This window comes from Mizuhopecten yessoensis, unplaced genomic scaffold (genome assembly GCF_002113885.1).
Source record: "Mizuhopecten yessoensis strain PY_sf001 unplaced genomic scaffold, ASM211388v2 scaffold10867, whole genome shotgun sequence".
Classification (NCBI taxonomy): Eukaryota; Metazoa; Mollusca; class Bivalvia; order Pectinida; family Pectinidae; genus Mizuhopecten; species Mizuhopecten yessoensis.
This window is the reverse complement of record NW_018408761.1, coordinates 2,032,042-2,059,388: the sequence shown is the minus strand read 5'-3', so window position 1 is coordinate 2,059,388 and position 27,347 is coordinate 2,032,042. Positions and strand designations below refer to the sequence as shown.

Genomic DNA, 27,347 nt, shown 5'->3' with positions numbered 1-27,347 from the left:
GTGTTAAATGTCAATGATTGTGTGGCTAAGGTCAAGGATAATGTGTTAAATGTCAATGATTGTGTGTCGAAGGTCAAGGATAATGTGTTAAATGTCAATGATTGTGTGTCGAAGGTCAAGGATAATGTGTTAAATGTCAATGATTGTGTGGCTAAGGTCAAGGATAATGTGTTAAATGTCAATGATTGTGTGTCGAAGGTCAAGGATAATGTGTTAAATGTCAATGATTGTGTGTCGAAGGTCAAGGATAATGTGTTAAATGTCAATGATTGTGTGGCTAAGGTCAAGGATAATGTGTTAAATGTCAATGATTGTGTGTCGAAGGTCAAGGATAATGTGTTAAATGTCAATGATTGTGTGTCGAAGGTCAAGGGTAATGTGTTAAATGTAGATGATTGTGTGTCGAAGGTCAAGGATAATGTGTTAAATGTCAATGATTGTATGGCTAAGGTCAAAGATAATGTGTTAAATGTCAATGATTGTGTGGCTAAGGTCAAGGATAATGTGTGAAATGTCAATGATTGTGTGGCTAAGGTCAAAGATAATGTGTTAAATGTCAATGATTGTGTGGCTAAGGTAAAGGATAATGTGTTAAATGTCAATGGTTGTGTGGCTAAGGTCAAGGATAATGTGTTAAATGTCATTGATTGTGTTTCGAAGGTCAAGGATAATGTGTTAAATGTAGATGATTGTGTGTCGAAGGTCAAGGATAATGGGTTAAGTTAATGATTGTGTGTCGAAGGTCAAGGATAAAGTGTTAAATGTCAATGATTGTGTGTCGAAGGTCACGGATAATGTGTTAAATGTCAATGATTGTGGGTCGAAGGTCAAGGATAATGTGTTAAATGTCTATGATTGTGTGGCTAAGGTCAAGGATAATGTTTTAAATGTCAATGATTGTGTGTCGAAGGTCAATGATACTGTGGTCAATGTCAATGATTGTGTGGCTAAGGTCAAGGATAATGTTTTAAATGTCAATGATTGTGTGTCGAAGGTCAAGGGTAATGTGTTAAATGTCAATGATTGTGTGGCTAAGGACAAGGATAATGTGTTAAATGTCAATGATTATGTGTCGAAGGTCAAGGGTAATGTGTTAAATGTCAATGATTGTGTGGCTAAGGTAAAGGATAATGGGTTAAATGTCAATGATTGTGTGGCTAAGGTAAAGGATAATGTGTTAAATGTCAATGGTTGTGTGGCTAAGGTCAAGGATAATGTGTCAAATGTCAATGATTGTGTGGCTAAGGTCAAGCATAATGTGTTAAATGTCAATGATTGTGTGTCTAAGGTCAAGGATAATGTGTTAAATGTCAATGCTTGTGTGGCTAAGGTCAAGGATAATGTGTTAAATGTCAATGATTGTGTTTCGAAGGTCAAGGATAATGTGTTTAAGGTCAAGGATTTTAAGTGAAAAGTCAAGGTATACAGAAATCACCATTTCACTATGTCTACCAAATTAATTATTGTTAGTTCAATACTTGCTTTGCCTTCGTATATTTTTCTAGATGACATGTCTTTTGTTCTGTCATACAATTTCATACCAATAGCTAGCCGCAGTCGGGACATGTTTTACTTACAAACATCACCCTGTACTAAATATTTCTCTAGGTTTTTATACAACTGATATATTAGATCCATTTTTATTTTGCAGCTCATATTTCCGCGGCAAATTACACACTGATATTTTAAATACAAAATACATTAATTATTGACAAAATATCCATTACATGATGGCCAAATATGTATATGTTATTGTATATCTTCTGGTAGATATGTGATCAGTTTAATCGCAGACGGAATCAAACCTTTAATTGCAAAGTTATATATATATACACGTGATAACTGATTTCGTGAGCATAGATGTGAATTGTCTTCAGACCACGACACATATACACATTTTCGTACCTACACACATACGCTGGGACGTTGGGCCGCGAAAAAAGTATTCTTTATCGTCTAGATGGGACACTCAACAACATAAAATGCACTCTTATTATGTAGGTTAATGGACGTGACTGAGAAAATATAAACTATTTTTTACCAGGTTTTATTCACATCTAGATATTTCTTAACCGTGAATGCGAGGTGATTTAACCGCAATCATATTTGGTACTAGTGATCAGGTTAACAGCACAATCTGGGGATATTTAATACGAATACTCCGGTAACGCAGCGTGGCACAGTTGGTAATGCCACGGTGTCTTGATCACAAGGTCGTAAGTTTGGATACGTTGCTTGTTTGTCATTCAACAAGACATTGTACCCCTGTTGTTTAACTCCACCTGTCTAGTGTGGATAATATTATCAGGGTTACCGTTGGATAAGTAGGTATTCAAGTAGTATGACGCAATAAATGACCGACTGCAAAAGTGACCAATTGAAAGAGAATAGCCATACAATATCCAAATATTATACCCTCACATAAACACGTCCCAAGATAAGAACGAGTAAGGTCCCACACTCTCTTGATTGTGTTGATATCATAATAATCAATAATTTCTTCGTCATTAAAAACCATAATCAATATAATATTCCGGTGAGCGGTTATATTCTAATTATAGGATGGATTATATATTTGCCCGTCCATTCGATTTATATTCTTGTCCGCCTCTTACCATAACTTAATTCTGAACTTCCCTTATCTTTGTGTAACATTTTGCATAAATACCAGGTATATCACGACAGGGTCCATAGCCAAAGGTGAAGCTTAATTTATAGGAAGGGTTAAATGGACAAATCATTATCACATTTGTCCAGGCTTTAACTTATGTACGGCTCGGTATCATTTTCTAATCTTGTATGAGTCTTTATAGACGGATGTATTAGCTTTCGTGGTGCGTACACCTCCGAGGGTCATATCCCGAAAACAAGGTCACAACAACTGGATCAAAGGTCATATATCTTTGTAAATTCTTGTTCATGCCATAACTTCAGAAAAGCTTGATAAGTAATCCTGGTGTACATCAGTGGGTAAAGTTCACAGAAAAATGTTAAATGTCAGATTAGTTTCATGTTAGCCTGTAGCCCAACAATAAATATTGTGTTCTGACGAATCTTCATGGTTAAATGTATATCATGTTTGAGCAGCGTGTCCCGTACAACTCGTGTATCAGTGTTTTCTGGGGTCATTCCCATGCGTGATATGGTGGCAAGGTTAACGTCACGCGGTACGGTTACTGGTCAAGTGTCAAATAATTGCAACCTTGTCGAAAAAATGACATCAGAAAGATTGAAAATGTTTTCCAAGAAAAACTTCACAAACTGGTGTATCACTAGTCAATGAATCGCGGCAGGGAACATATATGGCAAAGTAATATAGAAAGTCTTTTCTTTCGTAACATGTTACCGGAAAATCTATTGAAGTATTTGTGTCACGTTAATAAACTCAAGGGATACACAATTAAAAAATAAACGAAAATTAAAGTGCAACTGAACCAGTTTCCAGTCAGGCATAAGTTCTGAAGCCTTTACACTTTAAAACCCTATTATTATACACCAACCCAGATTCTGTGTTCGAGCTCAGATCCTTATTCTATTATCTAATTATTCAAATTAAATTGTTTGAAGCCGAACTGTCTTCAATATCGTAGACCTTTTCGGTCGTATCGCATGATTTCATTGAGTTATAAGAAAATTGAATCATGTATGAGCATAATGATTTTCATAAAAGGCTGGGCATGGATGGTTTTAATAGGCATAGTTCCGCACTACCAACGTCAGAAACGATTTGTGTCAGAGTGTTAAACAGGATTTTAAATAATAGTTGACATTGTTTATTTTGGTGAAACCAACCCGAAGACCACATTACAGATAACAAAAATAAACATTCCTTAATAATGTCAATAATTTCACTCACTTTTAAATAACAAACCAGAAATCATACAAACCACTCAAAATTATTTTAAATATTTATTTGCATCAAAAAAGAGATTCAAAATCCTTAAACTTATATAATTTCACAAAACATCATGTTTTTAATGAGATTCTAAATAAATTTAAAACATCATAAATATGATAAATTATTAATTATCTTTGTACTGAGCAACATGTTGCTGTACATGTACCATCAAAGCAATACAAATTGGTTGTTGTTTTCTAACATAAATCAGCCAATATCCCGCACCAAAACATACCAGCAAGACCATTCTCATGATTCCTTTCACTATGCATTTTTTTTTTATTTAGCAAGTTTATAATATGATCAACATTAAGTAAAATTATCACATACACAGTTTCAACATCATAAATATACTGTTGTTTGTATAAGTGTTAAATTGCACAACCATGAAATATTGCTTCTAAAGTCAAATAAGTCACATGTACATGTACTTAAAAACTGAAGTGAAGCATTTCTCTGGAACTCAAAAAGTTCTACATACTATCGGAAAAGTTCAACAACCACTAACCATTTCATCCAATTAATTATTTTTTTCAAGTTATGGACCCTTAATTTCCCTCGTTTCTGTTACATCTTGCAATATTATTTACTTCAAACTTTATAACAAGGTTTAATATCAAAAATGCTTTGGAAACTCTGCTAAATATTTTTTTAACTGTAATTAATAATAATGGTTGTATGCTCCTTGGTGTACAGCATTTGCAATTATTTGACTATAAACAATGGAGTTATGTCCCTTGGTGTACAGCTACCTGGTAATAATTATTATTTGACTATAAATAATGGAGTTATGTCCCTTGGTTTAGGGTGTCTGCTAAATGTCTCTTGTCATATTTAATAAATTAACTTCAAACTTCATGACAAGGCTATTTACATTGTACCATAAAAGCTGGGACAAGTTTAAGAACAACTATTATCAGACCGTACGTTTTGGAGTGATGGTCCCTACAATGTAGATAACAGTGTCTTTTTGATATTTTGTACTATAATTAACTGTTAACCTTCAATTTTTCTAACAACTTGAAGGTTAATTGCCATAAAATCTCAGATAACGTTGTTATATTTACATTTGCCCCCGCGCCGTCCCATTACAACAGTGTTAGGGCAAGTGTAATTATATAGGCTATAATTACAACTGCTCGACTATAATTACAACTGCTTGTTTCAGGTGTAGGAATATGTACATATGTAAACAAACAAAATGGCCGCCTGAAATGTATTTTGAGGCAGGGCAAATGGTTTTAATAGGAATATGTCTTAAAAAATGAAAATATGTAAATATAAAAAATACCTGGTTGTCTGGATGTAATTATTGTTGATATAATTACAAGTGGCCTCTGGCAAATCCCATAAAACCCTGGTTGTCTGGATGTAATTATTGTTGATATAATTACAAGTGGCCTCTGGCAAATCCCATAAAACCCTGGTTGTCTGGATGTAATTATTGTTGATATAATTACAAGTGGCCTCTGGCAAATCCCATAAAACCCTGGTTGTCTGGATGTAATTATTGTTGATATAATTACAAGTGGCCTCTGGCAAATCCCATAAAACCCTGGTTGTCTGGATGTAATTATTGTTGATATAATTACAAGTGGCCTCTGGCAAATCTACCATAAAACCTAGCGGGTTTTATGGGATTTGCTTATATAATGACAATTTACGAAGTATCATTCCTCTTGGTGCCATATTCCTGATGTGTTCCATAACAAAGTATTCCACCTATTCATCTACCAGTAGTCAAAAACGATTTCTCCTTTAACATCTGTTCAAAAACCTCTAAATGTGTTATATGTTTCAATCCTACAAACAACTGTTTACTTGGTACATGCCAGGCATATTATGTACTGCTTCTTGGTAGCCTTGTTTTATATAAAGTTGTCCCAATGAAAAGAGTTACAAAAGGGTATGTAACAGAGTATATTTCTATGTCAGCTATATATACATATTGCACAAAACTTTTAACTCAACACTCACCAGCAGACACAACGATAACTACAGTAAGCGGGTCAGAGGAAACCATTCGCTTCTATTCGTTGGTTAACCAAAAAATGGTGTCATTATTTTGTGAATGAAATGTTATCAGAAACCGCTATGTGTCGCAGCAAAAGGATTTGCATATAAATAATAAAAATAATGAATGGGATTCCATATAAAGATATCAGATTCCTTATAAGGAGAGGGACTCCATTTAAGGAAATAGATGTCGCTAGTGTCAAATGTGCAATTCTACGTTAAGCAATTTTCGTAGTATGCTAACGCATGTGTACAAAAATGACATGTACTAGTGTTATGCCATGCATGCCCGTTATGATGTCAAACCATTGTCATGCAATGTCAGAATCAATGTGTAATGCAATGTCTAATATCATTGGGGGTGCATTTCAAATCTATTTTATTTTTATGGCTGCATACAAAAATTACCAAAAGCTTTTGGGGAATTTGGTGTGAAAATAGAAAAAAATATTATGACAACAATTCATTCAAAAAGATAAGCTCTGAAATTCTTCAGACTTACTACAAGGTGGGTGTCTGGTGGGTCACTAATTACAATTCACACTAATATAAAACACAACATGGTCCAGTGTTTAAACATGGTTAACTTTACAAAAAGTCTACTCAAATAATTAAAATATCAAATATATTTCCAAAAATAATCAAACAGAGCCAAATGTATGCATATGTATGCATAGGCATTCCAAAAGCTTATCTCGAGTAAAGAAACACAAAAGTTTGAGATTTTTCCATGATGTTTCTGAAATATCCTATTTCAAAATGTTTGTTACTGACTCAATTAACTGACAACTTGAAGTCTTTGAAGAACAAGACCTTGAATGTGTTCGGTCAACATAAATAGCATAACATGTATTTTTAATCCCTGGTTTCGAGTGTGATTTTAAAAGGCTTAGGACTAATGACATAATTGTATTCTCCCTCCAGATTTGGGATCTGGGATCCACGTGTAAATGTCAGCTGGTGTAGGAGGTGCGTAAAAAACAGGAAAGCTTCCACGTCAACGAGACTTTCCCCCGGACACCGTCGCTCACCAGTCCCATAAGGCAGATAGAAATCAGGGATTGACAATGCTCCACTGTCATTTAAAAACCTACAAAACACAAAATGTAATGTATTCAGTGGAAACTTGTTAGTTTTGGTGCTTTGTTTTCAAGGTTATTTATCTTCAAGATAAAAGTGAAAACTTCCAAGTTAAGGATCCCCATATTGGCAAATTCAATTCTAATGTATGCAATTTTTAAATCGAATAAATCGAACTCTGAAAACACGAAAAACTTGGATATCCTGAAGTGAAACATCGGTCCCAACAACGTAAATCCTACATAAAAATATCTCCTAACTCAACGTTTCTTAAGATTCACAAGTCTATCATATATTCTTTAATTATTTGATACATATTTGACGCAGTGCTACGGTAAACATAGTTCTAAATGAGCAGCTTACGCTCGGTCATAATTACTTCGATTAAACTTATGGCATTAAAATGTGTTTGACTGTAAAAATACTTTGTACAAATAAAGAAACAAACTTCATCAATGTTGGTTTACAACAATTAGTACTTACTGCGAGCCCGTAAGGCACTTTTCTAACCAGAAAATGGGTCACAGTGTGCGGTCATGTGTAAATAAGCTCCACAGTAAAAATCTTAACCTAGGACTGGTTCGTTGGTTTATGTTTTTACAGGAGCTTGTATGGCACTGATAATTAATTGAGAGATAATAGGAACAATACGATAATTATTGTTGACTACATCGTGTTGAGGAGATGTTGAGGAGATGTCAAGTGTCATTGGGGTCTATAAATGTGGATATGTTTCCCGATTAACTCATACCCATTTCGGAATGTCGAAATCAACTGAGCAATCCAATTTTCTATCAGCATAGCACGAGGTCGGAGACAGAATGTGTGTTTATTGTAACATTAATTAATTAATGAATATGATAATGAATAAGTTGTTATTTTTTATTTTATTTAGTTATCTTTTTGTCATTTATCGACTGATTGTCAGAGAAATCAATGACATATATAGCCTCATATTGGACCAAACGTGTTACCAAGCTTTATGCCAACCATAGGGACTCGCTTAACTCGAATACTCGGATAACTCGAAGTTTCCCAACTATCCTGTCGACTTCGAGATAACGAGGTTCGACTGTATATGTTTTGATGTCAATTGCTTTTCTTTCCACTATCAATTTGGGGGTCAATTTTATACCCAATTACCAATTCAATGGGATATAATATGTCTTCCTGAATTTCATGAAAAAGTTCACTAATGAAAAATTAAAAGACCATAAATAAAAGACAATACTTAGAACTTCTCTTGGCATTAAGGAAAAAACATAGATTAAAGTTGCATTTAAAAATAATGTTCCAAATGTCAAGATAAATATAATGGAAATTCTTAAAGTAAACAGGAGAAGAACACAAGATTGAAATTTTATTATTACTGGTGTACAGAATTATATGATATGTGTACGACTACCTTGTGTACCTACCTGTTGGGGTCAAACCGTACGGGGTTTCTCCAATATCTGTTGTCATGGTGTACACTCCAGACATTAAACAGCATCAGTGTATCCTTTGGGATGTCATACCCTATACAAAAGCAAGAGAACCATTTAGAATAAATGTTAAATTGGTAGTTCAACTAGGCCAAAAGTTAAACAGTTTTATGGTTTTCCTATAAAGCATATGCTTTTGAAAGCCATTTTTTCTATTCCACTTCAGCCTATTTAAACAGGTTAAGTAATGCTAAATTAATTATAGCTTTTGTTAAGTATTTCATAAAATATAAGTATTCCCTTATCCACCTAATGACATTAAATTATTTTGAAAGTGAATCTTGAAATGCTTCATTTGTTTAGGCCTTCAATGAGCAGTTTAAAAAGTCTGAACAGTTAATTATAATTCATGTAGACATCACATACAAAGTAAGTTGTGTATACACATGTACTTCAGCTTCATCATGAAATAAGCACTCTGTACCTTTGTACCAACAACTGAAAGCTCTACCTCTGAAAATTTGTGTAATACTAAATATAGCTCAAAGTATGGACATACATGTTATATGATTATTCAACATACAGACAAGTGTATACTCTACCAATTATAATACATTTTGTATATTTCTAACAAAAATTTTTACCCTGGAATATGCAACTGTCCATGGTTCTGTGAGGTAACAGGAAAGGAAATAGGGTTACAATTCGTTGTACCTCCATTATCACAGCTGTTGTGTAGGGTAAATATGGCTGATCAGATAAATTAGGGAAACGCTTTCTCCCAACAACCTCATCCAATTCTTTCTGTACTTTTATTTGGATCTCTGGAAAGGCCACCATATATCCTAACAACCAAGTCAGCAGAGCTGGAACTGCCCCAAACCCTGAACTCATTAAAGTCAGGAGAAGATAATCAATATCCTCAGTCTCAATTTCACCATTATCTTCATCATTTTCCAGAAATAACAGGAGTTGGTCCACAGTATCTCGTATGATACTGGGATGATACGTGTCCTTGTGCTTGTTTAAGTAATGACGGAGATGCTTCAATAAATTCAGGCTTTTTTCGCCCATTTCTTTAAACTCATCATCACTAAATGTTGCAAGGATAGGAAAATAATCGCTAAGTTTTCTTTTTTCTGCAGAGAATCTCAAGTCTAAGCAATCAAACATCTCATCCACGGTGTCATCATCTGGACTGTACGGTTCATCAAACACAAGTTTTAACATGATGTGAAGATGAGCAAATTTAAAACATTCTGCTGGGTCAAATTCTTTGATCTGATCAGATTGTTGAAGAAAGTAACAAATAAGACTCATAATTTCGTCTGTTATTTTCTGTTCAACACAATTATCTGCTGCGCAGCAATAGCTATCCATGCTGTCCTGAACAAATTGACGCTTCACTTTCGTTTTTGAACCCAGATCTGCTGTTGCTATCCCTATAAATGAAGAAAAAAAACAATAGATAAGAACATTACCTTTCATAGTTTAGATTAATTGGTGGAAATTGTACATTTGATCAACTGCTCCTTTTCAAACTAAACTTTGTTTCAGAGTGAGACATCAGTGATTTTTGAGGTACATCTGAACATGAAAATACAAGTACACTAGCATATAACTATAGTTTTAAAATATGTAATGAGAATCTGGATTAATTCTGAGAGTCAGATAATGTTTCATAAAAAACCCAGAGAAATGAACATCACTATGTCAAATTATTCTGTCGATCTGTTATTCATGCAGGATTATTTCTTCGTTACTTTTTTTTTCTTTTATCAAAAGTCTTCAGAATAAGAATTCTTTTTTCAAGTTCTACCAGGTCCTATAACATACCTCTTTGGCGGTTTCCTAAATATAATAAGTCATTTGATTTGAAGTCTGGCCTTCCAGAAAAAAGCTCTTGGCCAGCTGAAAGACCCTCCAATATTCCTCCTAGACTACAAACAACTATTGTGTTGTAATTGCCTGTCTTGATACTGTATATATCACCATACCGGTCCTTTAGATTTGTCAATCTTAGATGCGATTTTGATCTGAAGTAATCAATGGACCCAACAAAAGGGAGTTTCCTTGGTCCAAGTGGGTAGTTAGTTTTACTTCTCCTCTTCCAAAGATAGATGAAGCTCAATGAAAACAGTATCACAACTACCCACCTGTTCACTTCCAATAAGGATGATCCCATGAATAACAATCTCTCCAACATGGAACTAATGTTCAATTCCGATTCTTTCACTGTCAAATTAGTTTTAGACATGTCCACATGTGATGCAGTTCAGAATTATAAATAGAGTACCATTCACAATAGATACAGGCTTTAACTTAAATATACATATGCAATTTTCACATGAAATCAAATTCTGAAACATTAATTTAAAATTGAAGTTCTAAAACTCACAGAATATGTACTCGAAATAAAATTATCAATATTTAATGTGTCGGTCAGTAGGCTAATCAACTATGTAATGCATATGATGTCACAAGTTTGTTTTACAATTAGACTATTTGCAATTTGTTTGATTACTTAATAAGAAGACAAATATGTCTATTTCAATACATATCGGCATCAACTTTCGCATGTTCATTGAATACGTTAACATATGATTTATAAAAAGAAATCTATGATGCGCTCCTTCTTCAGTTGCAGCAGCTGAATCTCCACAGTCCAGGTCAAACAAATGCTTGATTGTCTAAATGCTTACGTCAAAGAAAATTGAAAAAAAAATCAGTTCATCCACGTTACTTTTATCCATTATTTGATTATAAGTTTCCAATTAATTAGATGTCATTGTCAATTTTATCAATAAAAACGATGCCTTTGTAGAATTAACCGTAAATATCTAAGCTTCTGTTGGATACAGAAGTAAGCCGCTTATATCACAACAAATTTCAAACCAAAATGGCCAGCCTACCAAGTCGAAGGACACTCCAAAGACTTTTTAGTCAATATATCAGGTTGTCAGCTTGATTACAACTTGCAAATGAGCTTAACAAACCTAATACAAAAACACTTCTATTTGCGTCACGTATACGATTTGCTTATTGGAGAAAGTCGCAAAAAATGTAATATGACATGACCCTAACTTTAACACACTGGTTACGATTTGTTTACATTCTGATGCCCCTCGCAGACATACGATGATATCATATTGTAACTTTGTAACATACGCGTTACAGCAGCCTTGAAGCCTCCTACCATTGGCACTGTACGGGGTCTGTACCTGTCGATTACTGAAGTTCATTTTAGATAATGAAGTGATCGGACTTAAGTGTGGGGGTGGGGGCAGCTGCGATAACGTAGCTTTCTGACGACGATTAAAATAACATTATTTCTAACTATTTCAGACTCCTGTGGTAATATAGTCTATTAAAAGGGGTCTGAAGATTGACACCCGTGTTATATCATCGCCTTTTGTTTGTTACCTATGAAGCTTACTTTGTCAGCCCACTTCATCGGATCATACACAGTCAAATATAACAGCTAGATCACCCAAAGAGGAGGTTTTAGTTAATGTGGACTGTTTTCATTTGGATGAGAAACAGAAATTACTTTTGGAAATAATCATGTTATCTTGCAGCAAACCTTAGACATGTAACATTAGAGTAGCATAGAAGTGTATGGTGAATTTAGTTTTAAAGGCAAAGGAGAAAAAAAATGTCAGTTTGAATGCTAGCATCATGGTAATGTATACATTTACCAGAATAATGTACCTCTTTTTATATTACAGAGGAAAACAGAATATCACTAGACAACATCACTCCACAGATGGTGAGTACAAGGACAAATACAGCTCATCCAAATCTTCAGTATTTATGGCACAGTGTCTATGAGGTTTTGTAATTTTTCATTGTTATTTAGTCAATATCTATCAAACCATAAGGCTTATTATAAATAAGGTGTCATTACATATCTACTGTAGCTTGTTAGGGTGAAGGACTCTCAGATGTGTTTATAGATATGAATGGCCATTTGAAAAAAAATCAAGGTATACTGGTCTAACAAATGACTTAATCTACATAATCTTGAGGTGTGGAGTCTTTCTTTCTGTCATCTAGCTTGCTTTGCTAGAGGATATAAAGTTTGTTCAAATAGCTAGGTATTTATTCTTATGTAAAGTCACAAGTATCTATTGCATTCCAAACCTCAAATTTCTCCTGCAGATCTACAAGGCCAAGAGTCACAATATTTGTCTGCTAGCTGCACTTGAACAGAAGGTTGTCAAAGTTGTTGAAATAAATGACCTTGATTTACTTTCAAGGTCAAATGTCAAAATCTTCCAAAGTTAGAGAAATTATTCAATATAACTATATACATTAAATTGGAGGTTACTTTTCTGATTTCTTTACAGGTGTTCAGCACATTGATAAGATCCTCATTGCTAACCGAGGTGAGATAGCCTGTCGTGTCATACGTACCGCTCGTCGCCTAGGGATCAGGACTGTTGCTGTATACAGCGATGCAGACAAAGACTCATTACATGTTTCCATGGTAACACAATCATATTTTTAAAAAAAGATAACTTTGAAAATATGTTTTTTGTTGTCAGCAAAAATTAAGTTAAATTCAATGAAAACAACATTTGATGACTTTCAACAACTTTACTGGTAATACCCAAGAAATGTAAATGGAGTGATAACATACAATATGTACATGTACTCGTACATTAATTAACTTGTATGTCTGAAGCTGTACTGGAACTACTGAGCAACAGCAGTACAGTGGGGTATAACTTGTGAAAATATTGCGAATATTCAGAAAGAAGTTGCCAAAAAGCTGAGGGGAGGATTACGCTACAGTCCCCTATGATATATGTACATGGAAGTGCAGTGCTACCCATCAGTTCCCTGATGTTGCAACATTTTAAGGCATTTTTTGTGTTTTAGTTGTGAGGATGAGTTTTAAAAACTTTCGATCTGACAGGAAAAGCACAATTTCATTCTGTTTTAGTTTAAAACTATGTCCTATTCTGTTCCAGGCAGATGAGGCCTATAATATTGGACCTCCTGCAGCTTCACAGAGTTACTTATGTCAGGACAAAATCATGAATGTTGTGAAAGCATCTGGAGCACAGGTAAATTGTTCAGCTTACATTTGTAAACCTTATCCATGCAATTTAAAAGATTTATTGACATGACTGAAAAGTTCTGTCAGTGGAAAAAGAGGACAATGCTTCTGCATATTGAAATTATCTATACAGGCTAGCATTGTCAGAAGTTATATAGACTATTTAAAGGAAATCAAAATTGATTTATTCATATCTAGTCATGCAGTTTTAATATATTTTTAAAGTAATGTGCTATTCTGTTCCTTTAGTTGTTAAACGATAGTAGAAGTGAATGTGGGTTACCTGTGATGGGTGCATTATAATACATATCTGAGTGTCCTGTGCCTTAATATAAGTGATTAATGTAAGTACTGGATTCATGAATAAGTTAAAGGTGAAAGGAATGAGAACATTTGAATACAGAATACAAAAGGTAAGTTTGCTGTTGAAAACATTCAGCTAACTTGAAATTTACCATTTTTTACGCCCATCGAAAGATGTTGGCAGGCGGCTGGGCTGGTGTCTGCTTGATATCTTCACTAATTTTCAACAGATTAAATTCAAACTTCATAAGAAGGTTCATTACCATAACAACTCGGACATGTTCAATAACCACCAATATCCAACGATAACTTACTGAGTTAGGGCCCTTTATCCACTTACGAAACGGTGTCTGCTCGTTATCTTCACTACAGTAATGTTTAACAGATTAAATTCAAACTTCCAATAGGAAGGTTTATTACGATAACAGCTCGGAAAAGTTTGATAACCATCAATATCTGACAATAACTTACGGAGATAGGGCCATTTATCCACTTTCTGAAGCGGTGTTCTCTTGATATCTTCATCATAATTGTTGGAGTAATGTGTCCTGAATATGTCACTATAATTAATAGAGTTATTCCCCTTGGTGCCAATAATGCAATACTGCATGCATTCCATGATGTTGTATAACACGTATTGATCTATCATGTTTGAAAAACTATTCTCCTTTACTATTAATTACTCAGAAATATTTCATATATCAATCATACAAACAGCTGGTCATTCAACATGTGACGGGCGTATTATATACCTCTTTGTGGTGCCCTTGTTTCTTAATCTGTTCCTATATTTGCGGAATTTGCCAAGTTTTCCAGATATGGGATATTTTTTCAATGCTGGCGAGAGTCCATCTGTGTTGTTTAATTGGGATGCTTGAAATTTAATGAGGTCCTTTTAAACTTTCATGCTTGAAAAGGATATTGGGAACTCATCAATTGAAACTCCAAATTTATATAATTTCATTGTTGGCAACTTTATTTGTTTAAAGGCTGTACATCCTGGATATGGCTTCCTGTCAGAGAATACAGAATTTGCAGAGCTGTGTGTGAAAGAGGGGGTGGAATTTATTGGTCCCCCAGCCTCGGCCATAAGAGACATGGGCATCAAGAGGTATATATTTTGACTGTGTATGATGTACTATAACTACATGTACTATACTGTAAATAATCAAATTTTGCCAAATACTTATTTTCGGTCTTCAAACAGATATTTGGTGATGGTTTGAATTTGTAAGAGGAAATTAAATGAAGCTATGAAGTTATGTACTTCTTTCTTTTAAAATGCATTTGAATTTTTTGTATATTGTTTAAATTCACGATTGATTCTGTTGGAATTAGGAAAAAATATTTAAATCAATAAAGGCTTTCACTGCTTTACAGCTTCAAACATTTAAAGTAGTTTTATAAAAAAAACAATTACAGGTACTGTATGTCCCTTACTGATACCCTGAGCCTCATTTGGTTTGGCCGGTCAAATGAGAGTTCCGTAGCCAATATTTACAACCAAATTTTACAGACAAAAATTTTACATTTTTCCTGTAAGCTCATTTTCATTTTAGTTTATCTTTTATGTTTATTTCTGTGTACTGTTGGAATAAAAGCTTTATGAAATAATGAATTACCTGTTTTAATGTGGTATCCAGTACATCAAAGTACATCATGTCTGCTGCTGGAGTGCCTATCATTGAGGGTTACCATGGTGAGGACCAATCAACTGCCACACTTGCTGCAGAGGCTGCTAAGATTGGCTACCCTGTCATGATCAAGGCTGTGAGGGGAGGGGGAGGAAAGGTGGGTTTGTCTCCCGAAAAATTACCATACAGGGAAAAGATTGTCAACATTAGGATACTTAAACACAAATGCAGCAAATTTCAAACTTTCTTTCTGTTTGTCTGTGTTAGTCCGAAAGATAAAAAAAAAAAAAAAAAAAAAAAAAGTGGTAACCTGACATTTAATTTTTATTGTACATTTTTCGTATGTCGTTTAAACAGTCTGTAAAAGTCAAAATACAATGTATTGCATAATAAAACTAAGAGGTATGCCTTCCTACTTGTACTTACCATATATTCCCGACCCAAAAGTCCAGTATGTTTTTGTTTTGACTTTTTATGATCGTAAATTGTCCTAGCTCTAGCAATGCTTTCCAATGGAAATGTAGGAATTTTCATGAAACTGGGGCCAGTTCCTTAATACTTTTAAACAGCGACTTGTACAATTTTGTGTTTAGGGTATGAGGATTGCTCACAATGCTGAAGAATTTGAGTCGCAGTTGGATTCAGCAAAGGCAGAGGGAATGAAATCATTTGGTGATGATGTCATGTTGCTCGAAAAATATGTAGAAAAACCGAGGTAATTCCTATTTTCTGTTTTAAAAGGATTTTTTTAGTTTGTTCGGTACTTCTTTATATTGTGGGCGAAGAAAATGTGTTTTGAATATATCAAAGTTTACAAGCTCTTTATAGAAATATGTATTGTATATGAACTTTGATGCAGGACTTCTCCCGTGAGGTTTAGTTAAAAGACACTATTTTCTTCCACCTTGGCATATGAAAGATACAGTTGTCCCATGTGGAACACACATCTGGGATATGTGTATCCCACATGGTTGCTCACAGTGACCTGTACTATTGTGACATCACAATCAGACGACAGTGTTTTGTTGAAAATGCGTCAAAACGTTATTTGACTGACTGGCGGTCTTGTTTTCTGCAAGTGCCACCACTTCAAGAATGTAAGAATTGTTGAACAAACTTGCCAAGAAGGTCTTGCATGGGTCTCTATATTTGTGGTATACCTTACTTTTATCTGCTCTTTCCAAATATGACTTTAGTTTGTGTACATTATATCTAGATGTGTTGCTATTTACATTGTCTTAGTCCTGTTTTACCAAAATTTCATTTAAAAGGTGGGAGAAAAAGAGTCAATTATTATGTAGGTATGTGGGATATGGACATTTTACCTAGGGATGTTGAATTTTGGTCAGAACCGAGGCTTTGCTGATCGGGATATGGATATTGTACCCGAGAGTGCAGAATTTTGGTCAGAACCAAGGCTTTGCTGACGGGATGATATTCTACCCTCAGATGTAAAATTTTGGTCAGAACCGAGGCTTTGTTGATCAGGATATGGATATTGTACCTGAGAGTGCAGAATTTTGGTCAGAACCAAGGCTTTGCTGACGGGATGATATTCTACCCTCAGATGTAAAATTTTGGTCAGTACCGAGGCTTTGCCAAGGTTCTGAAAACAAGTTCTGCACCTGTGGGTAGAGTTTCCATATCCAACAAACCTATGTATGGTAGACTTTGTGTTATAGAGATTGGCTTGTGTTTTAGAGATTGGATCTGGTTCATTTTTACCGATATTTCATATATAAAGTATTATCTTTTACACTATCAAAAAAGTTCTGAACTGTCCATCTATATGTTAACCAACAGTAAAATTTAACTTTAAAGGTAAAAGATATAATAATATAAAACAAACAGTTGTGCACATAGTGTCGGCCCAACCAAACGTCAGACAACTCATTTTTTTTTTTATACAAAGTGTACTTATGTAGTCCACTAGACTGACTCAACAGTAAGAGGTAGTTGTTTTCCTGTGTATTTAGAGCACATAGTTTAAACCTATTTCACTTCAGTTGTTTTATTAAGAACAAAATTTGTTATATCACAGACATGTGGAGGTACAGGTGTTTGGGGACAAGCATGGCAACCACGTGTATCTATTTGAGCGTGACTGCAGCGTACAGCGTCGCCACCAGAAAATCATAGAAGAGGCACCAGCAGTAAGTTGATAGCTGTCTCTGCTGTTAGTTTATACATTGAAACAGCTGCTACAATGATACTTAGAAATCAACAAAAGAAATTGTATTTTGTGACATCGTATGATATCGTACAAATATTTATCACCTCCTCTTTATGTCTGTCAAACAAAGCCACTCCCAATTGAAAATGATCGCCATTTTATCAAAATGATCTCCCATTGTGCAAAAAAACAACAACATGTACTTGGTTATGTTTTTATGTTTTAAAAATTTAGATTAGATATTTTTAGTATGATAGACAGTGATATTGCATTTCATTGCACAAATGATTTCCATTTGAAAAGATAAACAATTTTTCTATGGTAGTTTTGTCTTTGATCTTTCCCAATTTGACCCTGGTTCCCTAGTGTTCCCAAACATCCCTGCGCATAAAAATCTCAAATAATATTATTTTTATTATCAACCTTTGAAAGATTTTTTTCTTTTTTTAGTAAAATAATCACTAACCATTAAATTTGCTGATAAAGAATATTAGTGGTGTTTTTGTCTATTATTAAAGATATATAGCACATACTGCAGAATACATACGAGCAACAAAGTAACTATTTTACACTCCTCAAGTTACTGTCGCATTTTCAGCCTGGGCTTTCAGATGAAGTGAGAAGATCTCTGGGTGAGGCGGCAGTGCGGGCAGCACGGGCTGTCGACTATGTTGGAGCAGGTCAGTAAGGGTCTAGCTAAGTCACAGAGGGTCAGTAGGTTGTTAAGTCATAGGGATCTGGAACAGGTAAGTAGGGATCTGGTCACTTGGGCTGTTTTCGTTTATCGCGGTCCAAACGGTTGAACCGGTTGGACCAGAGTTGTTCATTTAGGATGGAGGCACGATAGTCTGGTGGTAGGACGCTGGGCTCATGACCGAAGGGTTGTGGGTTTGAGTCACATCACGGCACTGTGTTGTATCTTTGAACAAGATACTTTACTCTGCTTGTTCCAGTCTACTCAGCTGTAAATGAGTATGTGGTTGGGTAGTGCTAGAATTGTTGAATGCTAGGTGTGAGCACCAACATGGCAGCACTGGCTGTATGCTCCCCAGGGAGTTGAGAAAGATATTGGCTGGTTGCAAAGGTTCTAGGTTGTGATAAAGCATTATATAAGAACCTCAAATTATTATTATCGAATTGTTTATAAAATAAGGTCAGACCCCAGTAATCTGATGCTACTTTCAGGCGAGCCTTGACAAAGCCTTGCAAGACCTGCATAAACATTTGCAGGTCCGTCAGGATATATACCTAATAATGTTACATTTAAAACGGACGTACCGGTTGTTCCGCATAAAGAAACAGGTCCCTGGTGTCTGAACCAAATCATTGAGAGTCTGGACCAAGTCATAAGAGATCTTGGCCAGTCAGGAAGGTCTGAGCCGAGTCACTGGGGATCTGAAACATGTTATTTGGGGTCTGGATAAGGTCAAAGATGGTCGAGCTTCACAAAAATTGTTCATTGGCTGATTTACTTTTATTCACGAATAATTCACAACTGTGTATCACAGCATAACAATGGTCTAGGTGCTGAAATTTCAGATAACAAAAATGCAGTTATTGATTAAAAGAATTATGAATTGTAAGATATTAAAAACAAATCTATTTTTTTAAACCAACTGTTTAGTTCAATGCTTGTAAAGCAGTTATGGACTGACAGTCAATATTTTTCTTCTGGTGACAGTGTTATGTTCATTGAAAATTTGTATGACATCTCAATATATTATTTGTTCAATTGTAAGTGTAAGTTTTATCTTAATTTCAACACGACATTGTGTTCATCTGAAATTTGTAAATGACCTTTTGTTGTAACATCTGTTCAATTGTGTTATTTTTATTCAAAATTCAACCCGGCAGTATATATTTCTACAGTACCATAGTTTCAGACAATACAATACAGAAACCATCAATTCAATTATGTGTGTGCATGTATTTTGATTTGAAAACAATGTTGTGTGAAATCAAAGTTTTTTATAGAGTTATAGTTTCTTTCCCTCATTCCCAGGTACTGTTGAGTTTATTATGGACAAACACCAGAAGTTTTTCTTCATGGAGATGAACACACGACTGCAGGTGGAGCACCCTATAACTGAGATGATAACGGGCACAGACCTGGTGGAGTGGCAGATCAGGGTAAATTGTGTTACATATGTAAATAACATATCAACAGAGACTGCTTCAACCCCACACATTGTACGAACCAAAACCTGCTCGACTGTTAAACATTGCACAAACCAGCGTCTGTTAGATTGTTTCACAATGTCCAGACTGGCACCTCCACAGTGTAACACGTTTTACAAATCATGCTCTGCTAGAATGTGTAACCCAGTATCTAGACTGGAACTCCTACAGTCCTACATGATGTACAGACTCACTCCTGCAGGAGTGTTAGCTTCTAGACTTGAACCTCCACATTTCATACTGTCCTTGACATTGTGAATCTAATATTCAAAATACTTGTTTCATTCTGCTCGATTTCCCAAAAAGATTATTTTAAAAAACATATCTATACACATACATTTTGTTGTATTATGCAGAGAACTGTTATAAGTTTTAAAAACTTGTTGTTCAATCATTTTGAATCATTTGATCAATAAATATGTTTAAACAAAAACGTGTATTTTAACTGGGACTTTCCATGAAAAATTGCTGAATTGAAGTTATTCATTATAGTCTTATAAGGGTTCCTCTTTCACATTTTCTTATTCTATTCACATAAATAAAAGCCTCACTCTAAGCGGCAACGGTTTATCTCTTATGTCTAGGTGGCAAGTGGTGAGAAGATTCCTGTTGAACAGAAAGACATACAGTTCAACGGTCATGCTTTTGAGGCTCGTATTTATGCTGAGGACCCTAACAATACCTTCATGCCAGGGGCAGGGCCATTACTACACCTAACCACGCCAGCTTCTGATGAAAACACCAGGATTGACACCGGCGTCAGACAAGGTAGGTGTTCACCAGAGAGCTCTTGTGAAACATACCACTGTGCAAATTATTCTAGGTACATTGTAACATTAGCTGTATAATATAGGTCTTTTTGGGTAATGATGGTGTCTATTTTTCTATACCCCAAAATTTTATAGATGTGGGCATATCAATAATTTCACCTATGTCTGTCCCATCCTGAGTCTTCGATGTCATAACTATCATAGTGTGTTCTTTTCTCAACAATAAAACTTTATATAAAGGTTTAGCAAGTGAAAATTTTGGACACATTCATCTTTCAAAGTTCCAATGCCGAGGTCAAGGTCACTTGCTAGTTATAGAAAATCATCAGCTAATTTAGTGTCATCACTTTTATTTTGTTATTGATTTGATAAAATTTTATACAATTAATCAAGATGAGGGAAAATGTGAAACATTTATTCTAACTTTGACTATAGTTGGACACTGTGTGCAAAAAAGGAGTGGGAGAGAATTCTGCGCAAAGAAAGGTGTTTGATAGCGAGTATTTAAGTTTTATTTTGTTTGCACTACAGGTGACGAGGTATCTGTTTACTATGACCCAATGATCGCCAAACTTGTGGTTTGGTCAGAGGACAGAGGTTCTGCACTGCGCCGTGTCAAGGCTGCACTGGCTGACTACCATGTAAGTGCTATCATTACCAAATATGGTAGCTGGATCTGCCTGTACATATCATTGTTTTAACAAGTTCACGAGGAGGATTCTTAAAATATACAGTCCCTTGAATCATATATTCACCTATAAATACTAAGTATACGTTTGTGTTTGAGATCTAATCTAATTGATTGTTTGATTGTATGATAATGCTTGGTTTAACAGGTGCTTGGTTTAAGTACAAACATCCAGTTTCTGATGGACCTTGCAGGCAACCCACACTTTGAGGCAGCTCAAGTGCACACAGACTTCATTCCACAACACTATAATGAACTGTTCCCTGAGAGGACGGTGTCTGACACCGCTCTATGTCAAGCTGCTATCTCCCTGGTACAACAGGAGGCTGTCAGAGCCAGGGAAAGATCAACAGCTACTAAAGGAAGGCTTTGTATAAGTTAGGGGTAAATACACCAACTGTTCCCTGAGAGGACGGTGTCTGACACAGCTCTTTGTTAGGCTGCGATCTCCCTGGTACAACAGGAGGCTGTCAGAGCCAGGGAAAGATCAACAGCTACTAAAGGTAGGCTTTGTATAAGTTAGGGGTAAATACACCAACTGTTCCCTGAGAGGACGGTGTCTTACACAGCTCTTTGTAAGGCTGCTATCTCCCTGGTACAACAGGAGGCTGTCAGAGCCAGGGAAAGATCAACAGCTACTAAAGGTAGGCTGTGTATAAGTTAGGGGTAAATCCACCAACTGTTCCCTGAGAGGACGGTGTCTGACACAGCTCTTTGTCAAGCTGCGATCTCCCTGGTACAACAGAAGGCTGTCAGAGCCAGGGAAAGATCAACAGCTACTAAAGGTAGGCTGTGTATAAGTTAGGGGTAAATACACCAACTGTTCCCTGAGAGGACGGTGTCTGACACCGCTCTATGTCAGGCTGCGATCTCCCTGGTACAACAGGAGGCTGTTAGAGCCAGGGAAAGATCAACAGCTACTAAAGGTAGGCTGTGTATAAGTTAGGGGTAAATACACCAACTGTTCCCTGAGAGGACGGTGTCTGACACCGCTCTATGTCAAGCTGCTATCTCCCTGGTACATCAGGAGGCTGTCAGAGCCAGGGAAAGATCAACAGCTACTAAAGGTAGGCTGTGTATAGTTAGGGGTAAATACACTTTGTATGTAGTATGTAATTTGTCATAGGAAAGAGAAAATGCAACGGTTAGACATGGATCGAACCCGAGACCCCTCGAACACTCGACGGACGCTCTAACCAATTGAACTAACTTGTCGCCTGAGATCGACCCAGTCCAGGTCCTCTACATATATATGTATCTCATTTCTTCTGTCTTGGACTTGAAATCACTTTATACACCAGTAACATTTTTCCTGCCATTTTCTCCAGAATATTTAGGTTCTCTGGAAGAATGTGATCACCAACATTTATCCTAGATCATTTTGTCCTGATTTCCTCTTGATGACATCTGCTTTATTCTTTTTTCAATCTTTTTTTAGTGGTTTTTTTTTTTTTTTTTTAGATCCATTTTCACCTTTTACACTGTGTACAGCTGCCAGAGTGAACTCACAGCTAATAAGAATAATTGTCCTTCAGGATGGAGATGAGAGTAAGTTTGAAAATTCATTACATTAATTTTATTTGTAGCACACAGTTTGACTGTTTAAGATATATTGATTTTACCTCCATTTAATAACTGAAAGACAGCCTAGCACAAGACAACCTAGCACAATAAACTACTTTTAATTGTGTATTGCTTTTGTTTCCCAATTTTAAAATCTTCCAACATGTTTACCCTCAGCATTGTTATTAAGACGTTTTAATCAAAACACATACTGTAAACTGAGGCTTTTTTTCATTGGAAACTCTGGTTTCTTCCCATATTAAGATCCCCTAACCAACATCCGGGCCAGCAAGAGTGATCGATATTCAGTTCATATTACTTGTTTCATATTCATTGTCGATAACAGTAAATGCGCAACAGCAAAATCTGGTCAGTTTGGAAATGGTAGTACGATGTACATGTAATCTGTGAATATTTCTTGAGGTCATGAATTCTAATTGTGAATAATTGTAATATGAATTGTTTTTCAGAAGTTCAGATAACTGTGCAGTCTAACAGAGACGGCTCCTACTCCATCAAGGTCAAGGACAGGCAGTATCATGTGACTGCCACTCAGCGTAAAGAGGGCGACGAGATGAATATTACATGTAACATTGACGGGAAATTCTCTAGTGCTCGCATAGTACGGATGGGATCCTCCATTCACATATTCTCACTGGTATGTTTACAACAGGGAGACATTTGTTAACATATACAGTAGCATTTGAACAGTGTTGTGCTGGTAGGCAGAGGTGGGTCTCACAATATCAAGGGGACACTTATGTAAGATATGTTAACGGAGTCTTAAAATAATTGAATAGATACAGTTTATTTTAGAGAAGCCCTCAGTGAAAGTATAAGTTGACATTTTTGTCCAGGTGAAATTCATCATTATATTTTATACATTTATTTGAAATCAGTTAAAATAAAAAGCTAGTGGAGAGAAAGGTTTTTCAACTAAATAATGTAAATTTTGAAACATAATAAATATTGGGAAACACAGAATAGTGTTTTAAATGAGGACGGACTAATGTATACCAAGAAATGTTTCGCCCAGTCCAACTTTCGCCCTTTACTAATGAAATCAATTTCCATCAAGTGTTAATTTTGCCCTTCACGTTTAATTACTATATTAATTATGCTGTTGACTAATATTTACTGTAATTATGAATTCACCCTCGGTAGGGAGCGCGAAAAAGGAGATAATTGAACTGCAGTAAAATTTTCAAAGTATACCGTATATTTGTAATTATCTATATAGTCAAGTTCTTCACAGAAATATTGATATCTGTTTTCAGGATGGCAGACAGGACCTGACTCTGCCGGTGCCCGAGTATCTAAGTGCGTCTGGGTCCAAAGCCAGTACTGGGGACCCTGTTGCTCCCATGCCAGGGGTCATAGAAAAGGTGATGGTCAGTGTTGACGATGTTGTGACCAAGGGACAGCCGCTTGTCAAGATGATAGCCATGAAAATGGAGGTATGAGTGCACATCAATGTTACAGTACAGTAAACACTTAATATAACGACTCTAAAGTACATTTAAGAGCCTGCTGACTACCACATTTTTTATGTCCCTATTTCTTCACAATGCCTTTATACATGATCCTTGGTGTAGCGCCAAATTCCCATATAATGTTGATATGTCACTATCCAAATGATAGCAATATGACCAGATTGAACTGTGGAATCTAAACAAACTTAAATCAATGTTCTCATATTTCCTGTTTTTACTCTATCAGCTTTCTATTACAAACACAAATATAGTGATTTGGTTAATTTTCAAGAGGACTTTTCTGAGCTTCTTGAAATTCTTCTGTAATGTCCATATGTTATGCTAGGCATTCACTTAATAATAAATAAAAAAAGAAGTAAATATATAATAAAAAATCAATGCATCTTGTTAGATAATATGTATGTTTATTATTTCAACTTTAACATTTAATATAAGTTCTCTTTATCTACACAGTATAACATAATATCACCAACGGCTGGAGTGGTAAAAAAGGTGTTCTTCAAAGAAGGTGACACTGTACCAAAGGGTGCTGTCCTAGTCCACATCGAGGCTGATCCAGAAGAAGGGGAGACAGACTGAAGGAAACGTCATTCTAGTCATTTAACAACAGACCATGGACATTTAATTGTGAATTAGAAGTAAGTGTTTAGAACATATGGCGAAATTCCAAACCTGTGAACAAAAGGGAAGTCCTGCAAAAATCTCAGGTTAAACTATTTATACTGTAAACATGAAACTTCTGTGTATGTTCCTTTCACCGTTCAAGGTTTTTGAACTATTTGCTGGTTCAAATGTTTCTGGTAAGCCACTAGATACTATGATTACGTATGAACAAATGTTAGATTTAGCAAATGTGACACATCAAATAAGCATGAAATACAATTCAACATCTTTTAACCCTTACAGGTCAAACATTTATCTTTCATATGCAGTTAATCACATAATGAACTAGGGTAGGTTCCATGACAGCAATAAACATTTGTGTCGTTAAAATATTTAAGGACAGAAAAAACTTTATTATTGCTACGGAATACTTGGGTACCTGTAGTCATTTACTTCCAATCCAACACTAATATTTCCACTGTGGCTGTGAATATCAACACAGAAAAACGTATATGAGAGAAAAATGCTACAATTTTATCAGAATTTTATCACAGCCAATATTTCAAAAAGCTATTTCATGAAACTATAGATATGCAATGTGTAACTTCATTTGATAATGATGTGTTCAATTAGCAGGATATGATTTAAACGTTTGTGATGTAGAAATTGGAAATTAAATTTAAAAAATAGACAAAAAGCCTTGAACGAATTATGAACAAATTACAACCATATAAGTGTCATTGTGAACTATGTCAATAATGTTTGTAAACATTATATTCTGTCATTCCAGATATAGATATATGAAGGGGGCAGGAAACATGTTTTATTAAATATATAGTTGGGTTTTACATTAAGAGGGTAGGGGACATTTCTTATCAAATATATACTGGGGTTTACATTTAAGGGTGGGAGAGGAAAAATAAATATAGATATATAGGTGATGGGGTCTACAATAATTAGCTAGGAGGGGGAATACATTGAAGGTAATGGCTGTCAAAATGAAAAGTGTCTCCACATTCCCATATATTTGCATCTGAAATAGTCCAAAATAATACTGACTTTTACAATTTGTGAGAGCAGGTTGTCCTGCTGCAACTTTGTTAGTTATGAAAAAAAGTAATGACATTTTTTAGTGTTATTAAGTATGAAATGCCAGTCTGATTACATGTATTTGAAATTTCAATATAAAAACACCATGATTAATGTCATGAGTAAGAAAATGACGTTTACGTGACTGAAGGTTTTGTTTCCGTACTGGAATAGGGTTATTCATCGCTTGTTTGAAGTAGAGCTTTACGCTGTTGTTTCAAGTTCTTTACAATGAATACTGAGAGCTGTTTTGGTTGTTAAACATGTTATTTATGTGAGGATGTGATACAAATTTTATGATATAAATACACATGTATATGTTTGTGTGTGTGTCTTGGATTATGAATGAACAATACCAAGTGTATTTGATACTCACTATATACATTTTTTACATAATATGAAAAAGTGTGATTACTCGTATAAAATAAAATTAAAAAAATGTTAAAAATGTTCTCACTGTTTTTTTTGTTGTGATTGGGGAAGAAGCTTACTAAAAATATATAGAGTTACTTCATGTGAAATATATAAATACTTGCACCATATACTATGAGTTTAATTTTTTTCTCTCCATACCAACACTTACACCCCTGAAATATGTGTTTAAATATTCGTAGGCACGGCCAGGCAGATACATGTCCTTTGACGATTACACCCAACTTCAAAGCCATCAATGTTAGCAGTGAGTTACTGCACAATTCTTTAGATTAGATCTTCATTAAAGCTTTCAGAATAGTCGTCTCTTTCATCCAAAAAGGTGGCGCCTACGGAGCCTTCGACATTTTAAGTAAATACATGTATCGAGAGCACAAGTCTTGGATTTCGAAATTCACAATATCAACACAAAATGACGTAATTGGAATACAAAATCGATATATATGAATAAAAGAACTTGGTGAAACCAAGGTCGCAAGATCAAGCACTCATCTCCAATCCTTAAAGGTACTAAATGTACCTCATACAAATTAGACAACAAGAGAGTACCGAAGTGTCAATAAACTGTTATAAGAACTAAAAATCGATAAAACATATACAAAATATAAAGAAAAGGATTTACATGGAAAATATTGAAAAAGTAAAAGGAGATTAAGACCATGGGTTCCGGGAGGGTTAGCGTCTTCTGATCACCGATGACACTAGTCATTTATATCTAGGTCAGATCCAAGTTATGACACGCCCAAATGGCGATATTCAGGGTAGTGATATCAAAACAACAAGTCACATAAAACATCGACCTTCATATCAAATGAGCCAAGAACCTTATCTTATAGTGTATAAATGAGATAGTTTTTACAAATACAGTTCAGGGTGTTGAAAGGTAAGCGATTTTAGGACACCGTGTAGCACCCTGTCAGGATGTCCCTCTTAAAGTC

General features: G+C 35.3%; 2 protein-coding genes across 2 annotated transcripts; one reads left to right on the top strand and one right to left on the bottom strand.

The window, feature by feature from the left end:
• Positions 1-5,500: 5,500 nt before the first annotated feature.
• LOC110463069 (cytochrome P450 1A5-like) lies at positions 5,501-11,080 on the bottom strand. Its single transcript, XM_021517409.1, has 4 exons — positions 10,255-11,080; positions 9,063-9,860; positions 8,413-8,512; positions 5,501-7,004 (listed from the first exon to the last, which is right to left on the bottom strand). Exons 1-4 carry the CDS (start codon positions 10,673-10,675, stop codon positions 6,770-6,772), a joined length of 1,554 nt encoding a protein of 517 aa, XP_021373084.1. The 5' UTR covers positions 10,676-11,080; the 3' UTR covers positions 5,501-6,769.
• A 212-nt stretch (positions 11,081-11,292) lies between these two features.
• On the top strand, positions 11,293-26,421 carry LOC110463110 (methylcrotonoyl-CoA carboxylase subunit alpha, mitochondrial-like). The gene is made up of 17 exons (XM_021517459.1): positions 11,293-11,373; positions 12,147-12,187; positions 12,768-12,907; positions 13,395-13,490; positions 14,776-14,897; positions 15,430-15,577; positions 16,014-16,135; positions 17,462-17,573; positions 18,192-18,273; positions 19,596-19,723; positions 20,356-20,539; positions 21,073-21,182; positions 21,378-21,580; positions 22,686-22,777; positions 23,263-23,450; positions 24,070-24,249; positions 24,739-26,421. Exons 1-17 carry the CDS (start codon positions 11,318-11,320, stop codon positions 24,862-24,864), a joined length of 2,130 nt encoding a protein of 709 aa, XP_021373134.1. The 5' UTR covers positions 11,293-11,317; the 3' UTR covers positions 24,865-26,421.
• The last annotated feature ends 926 nt before the right edge of the window (positions 26,422-27,347 follow it).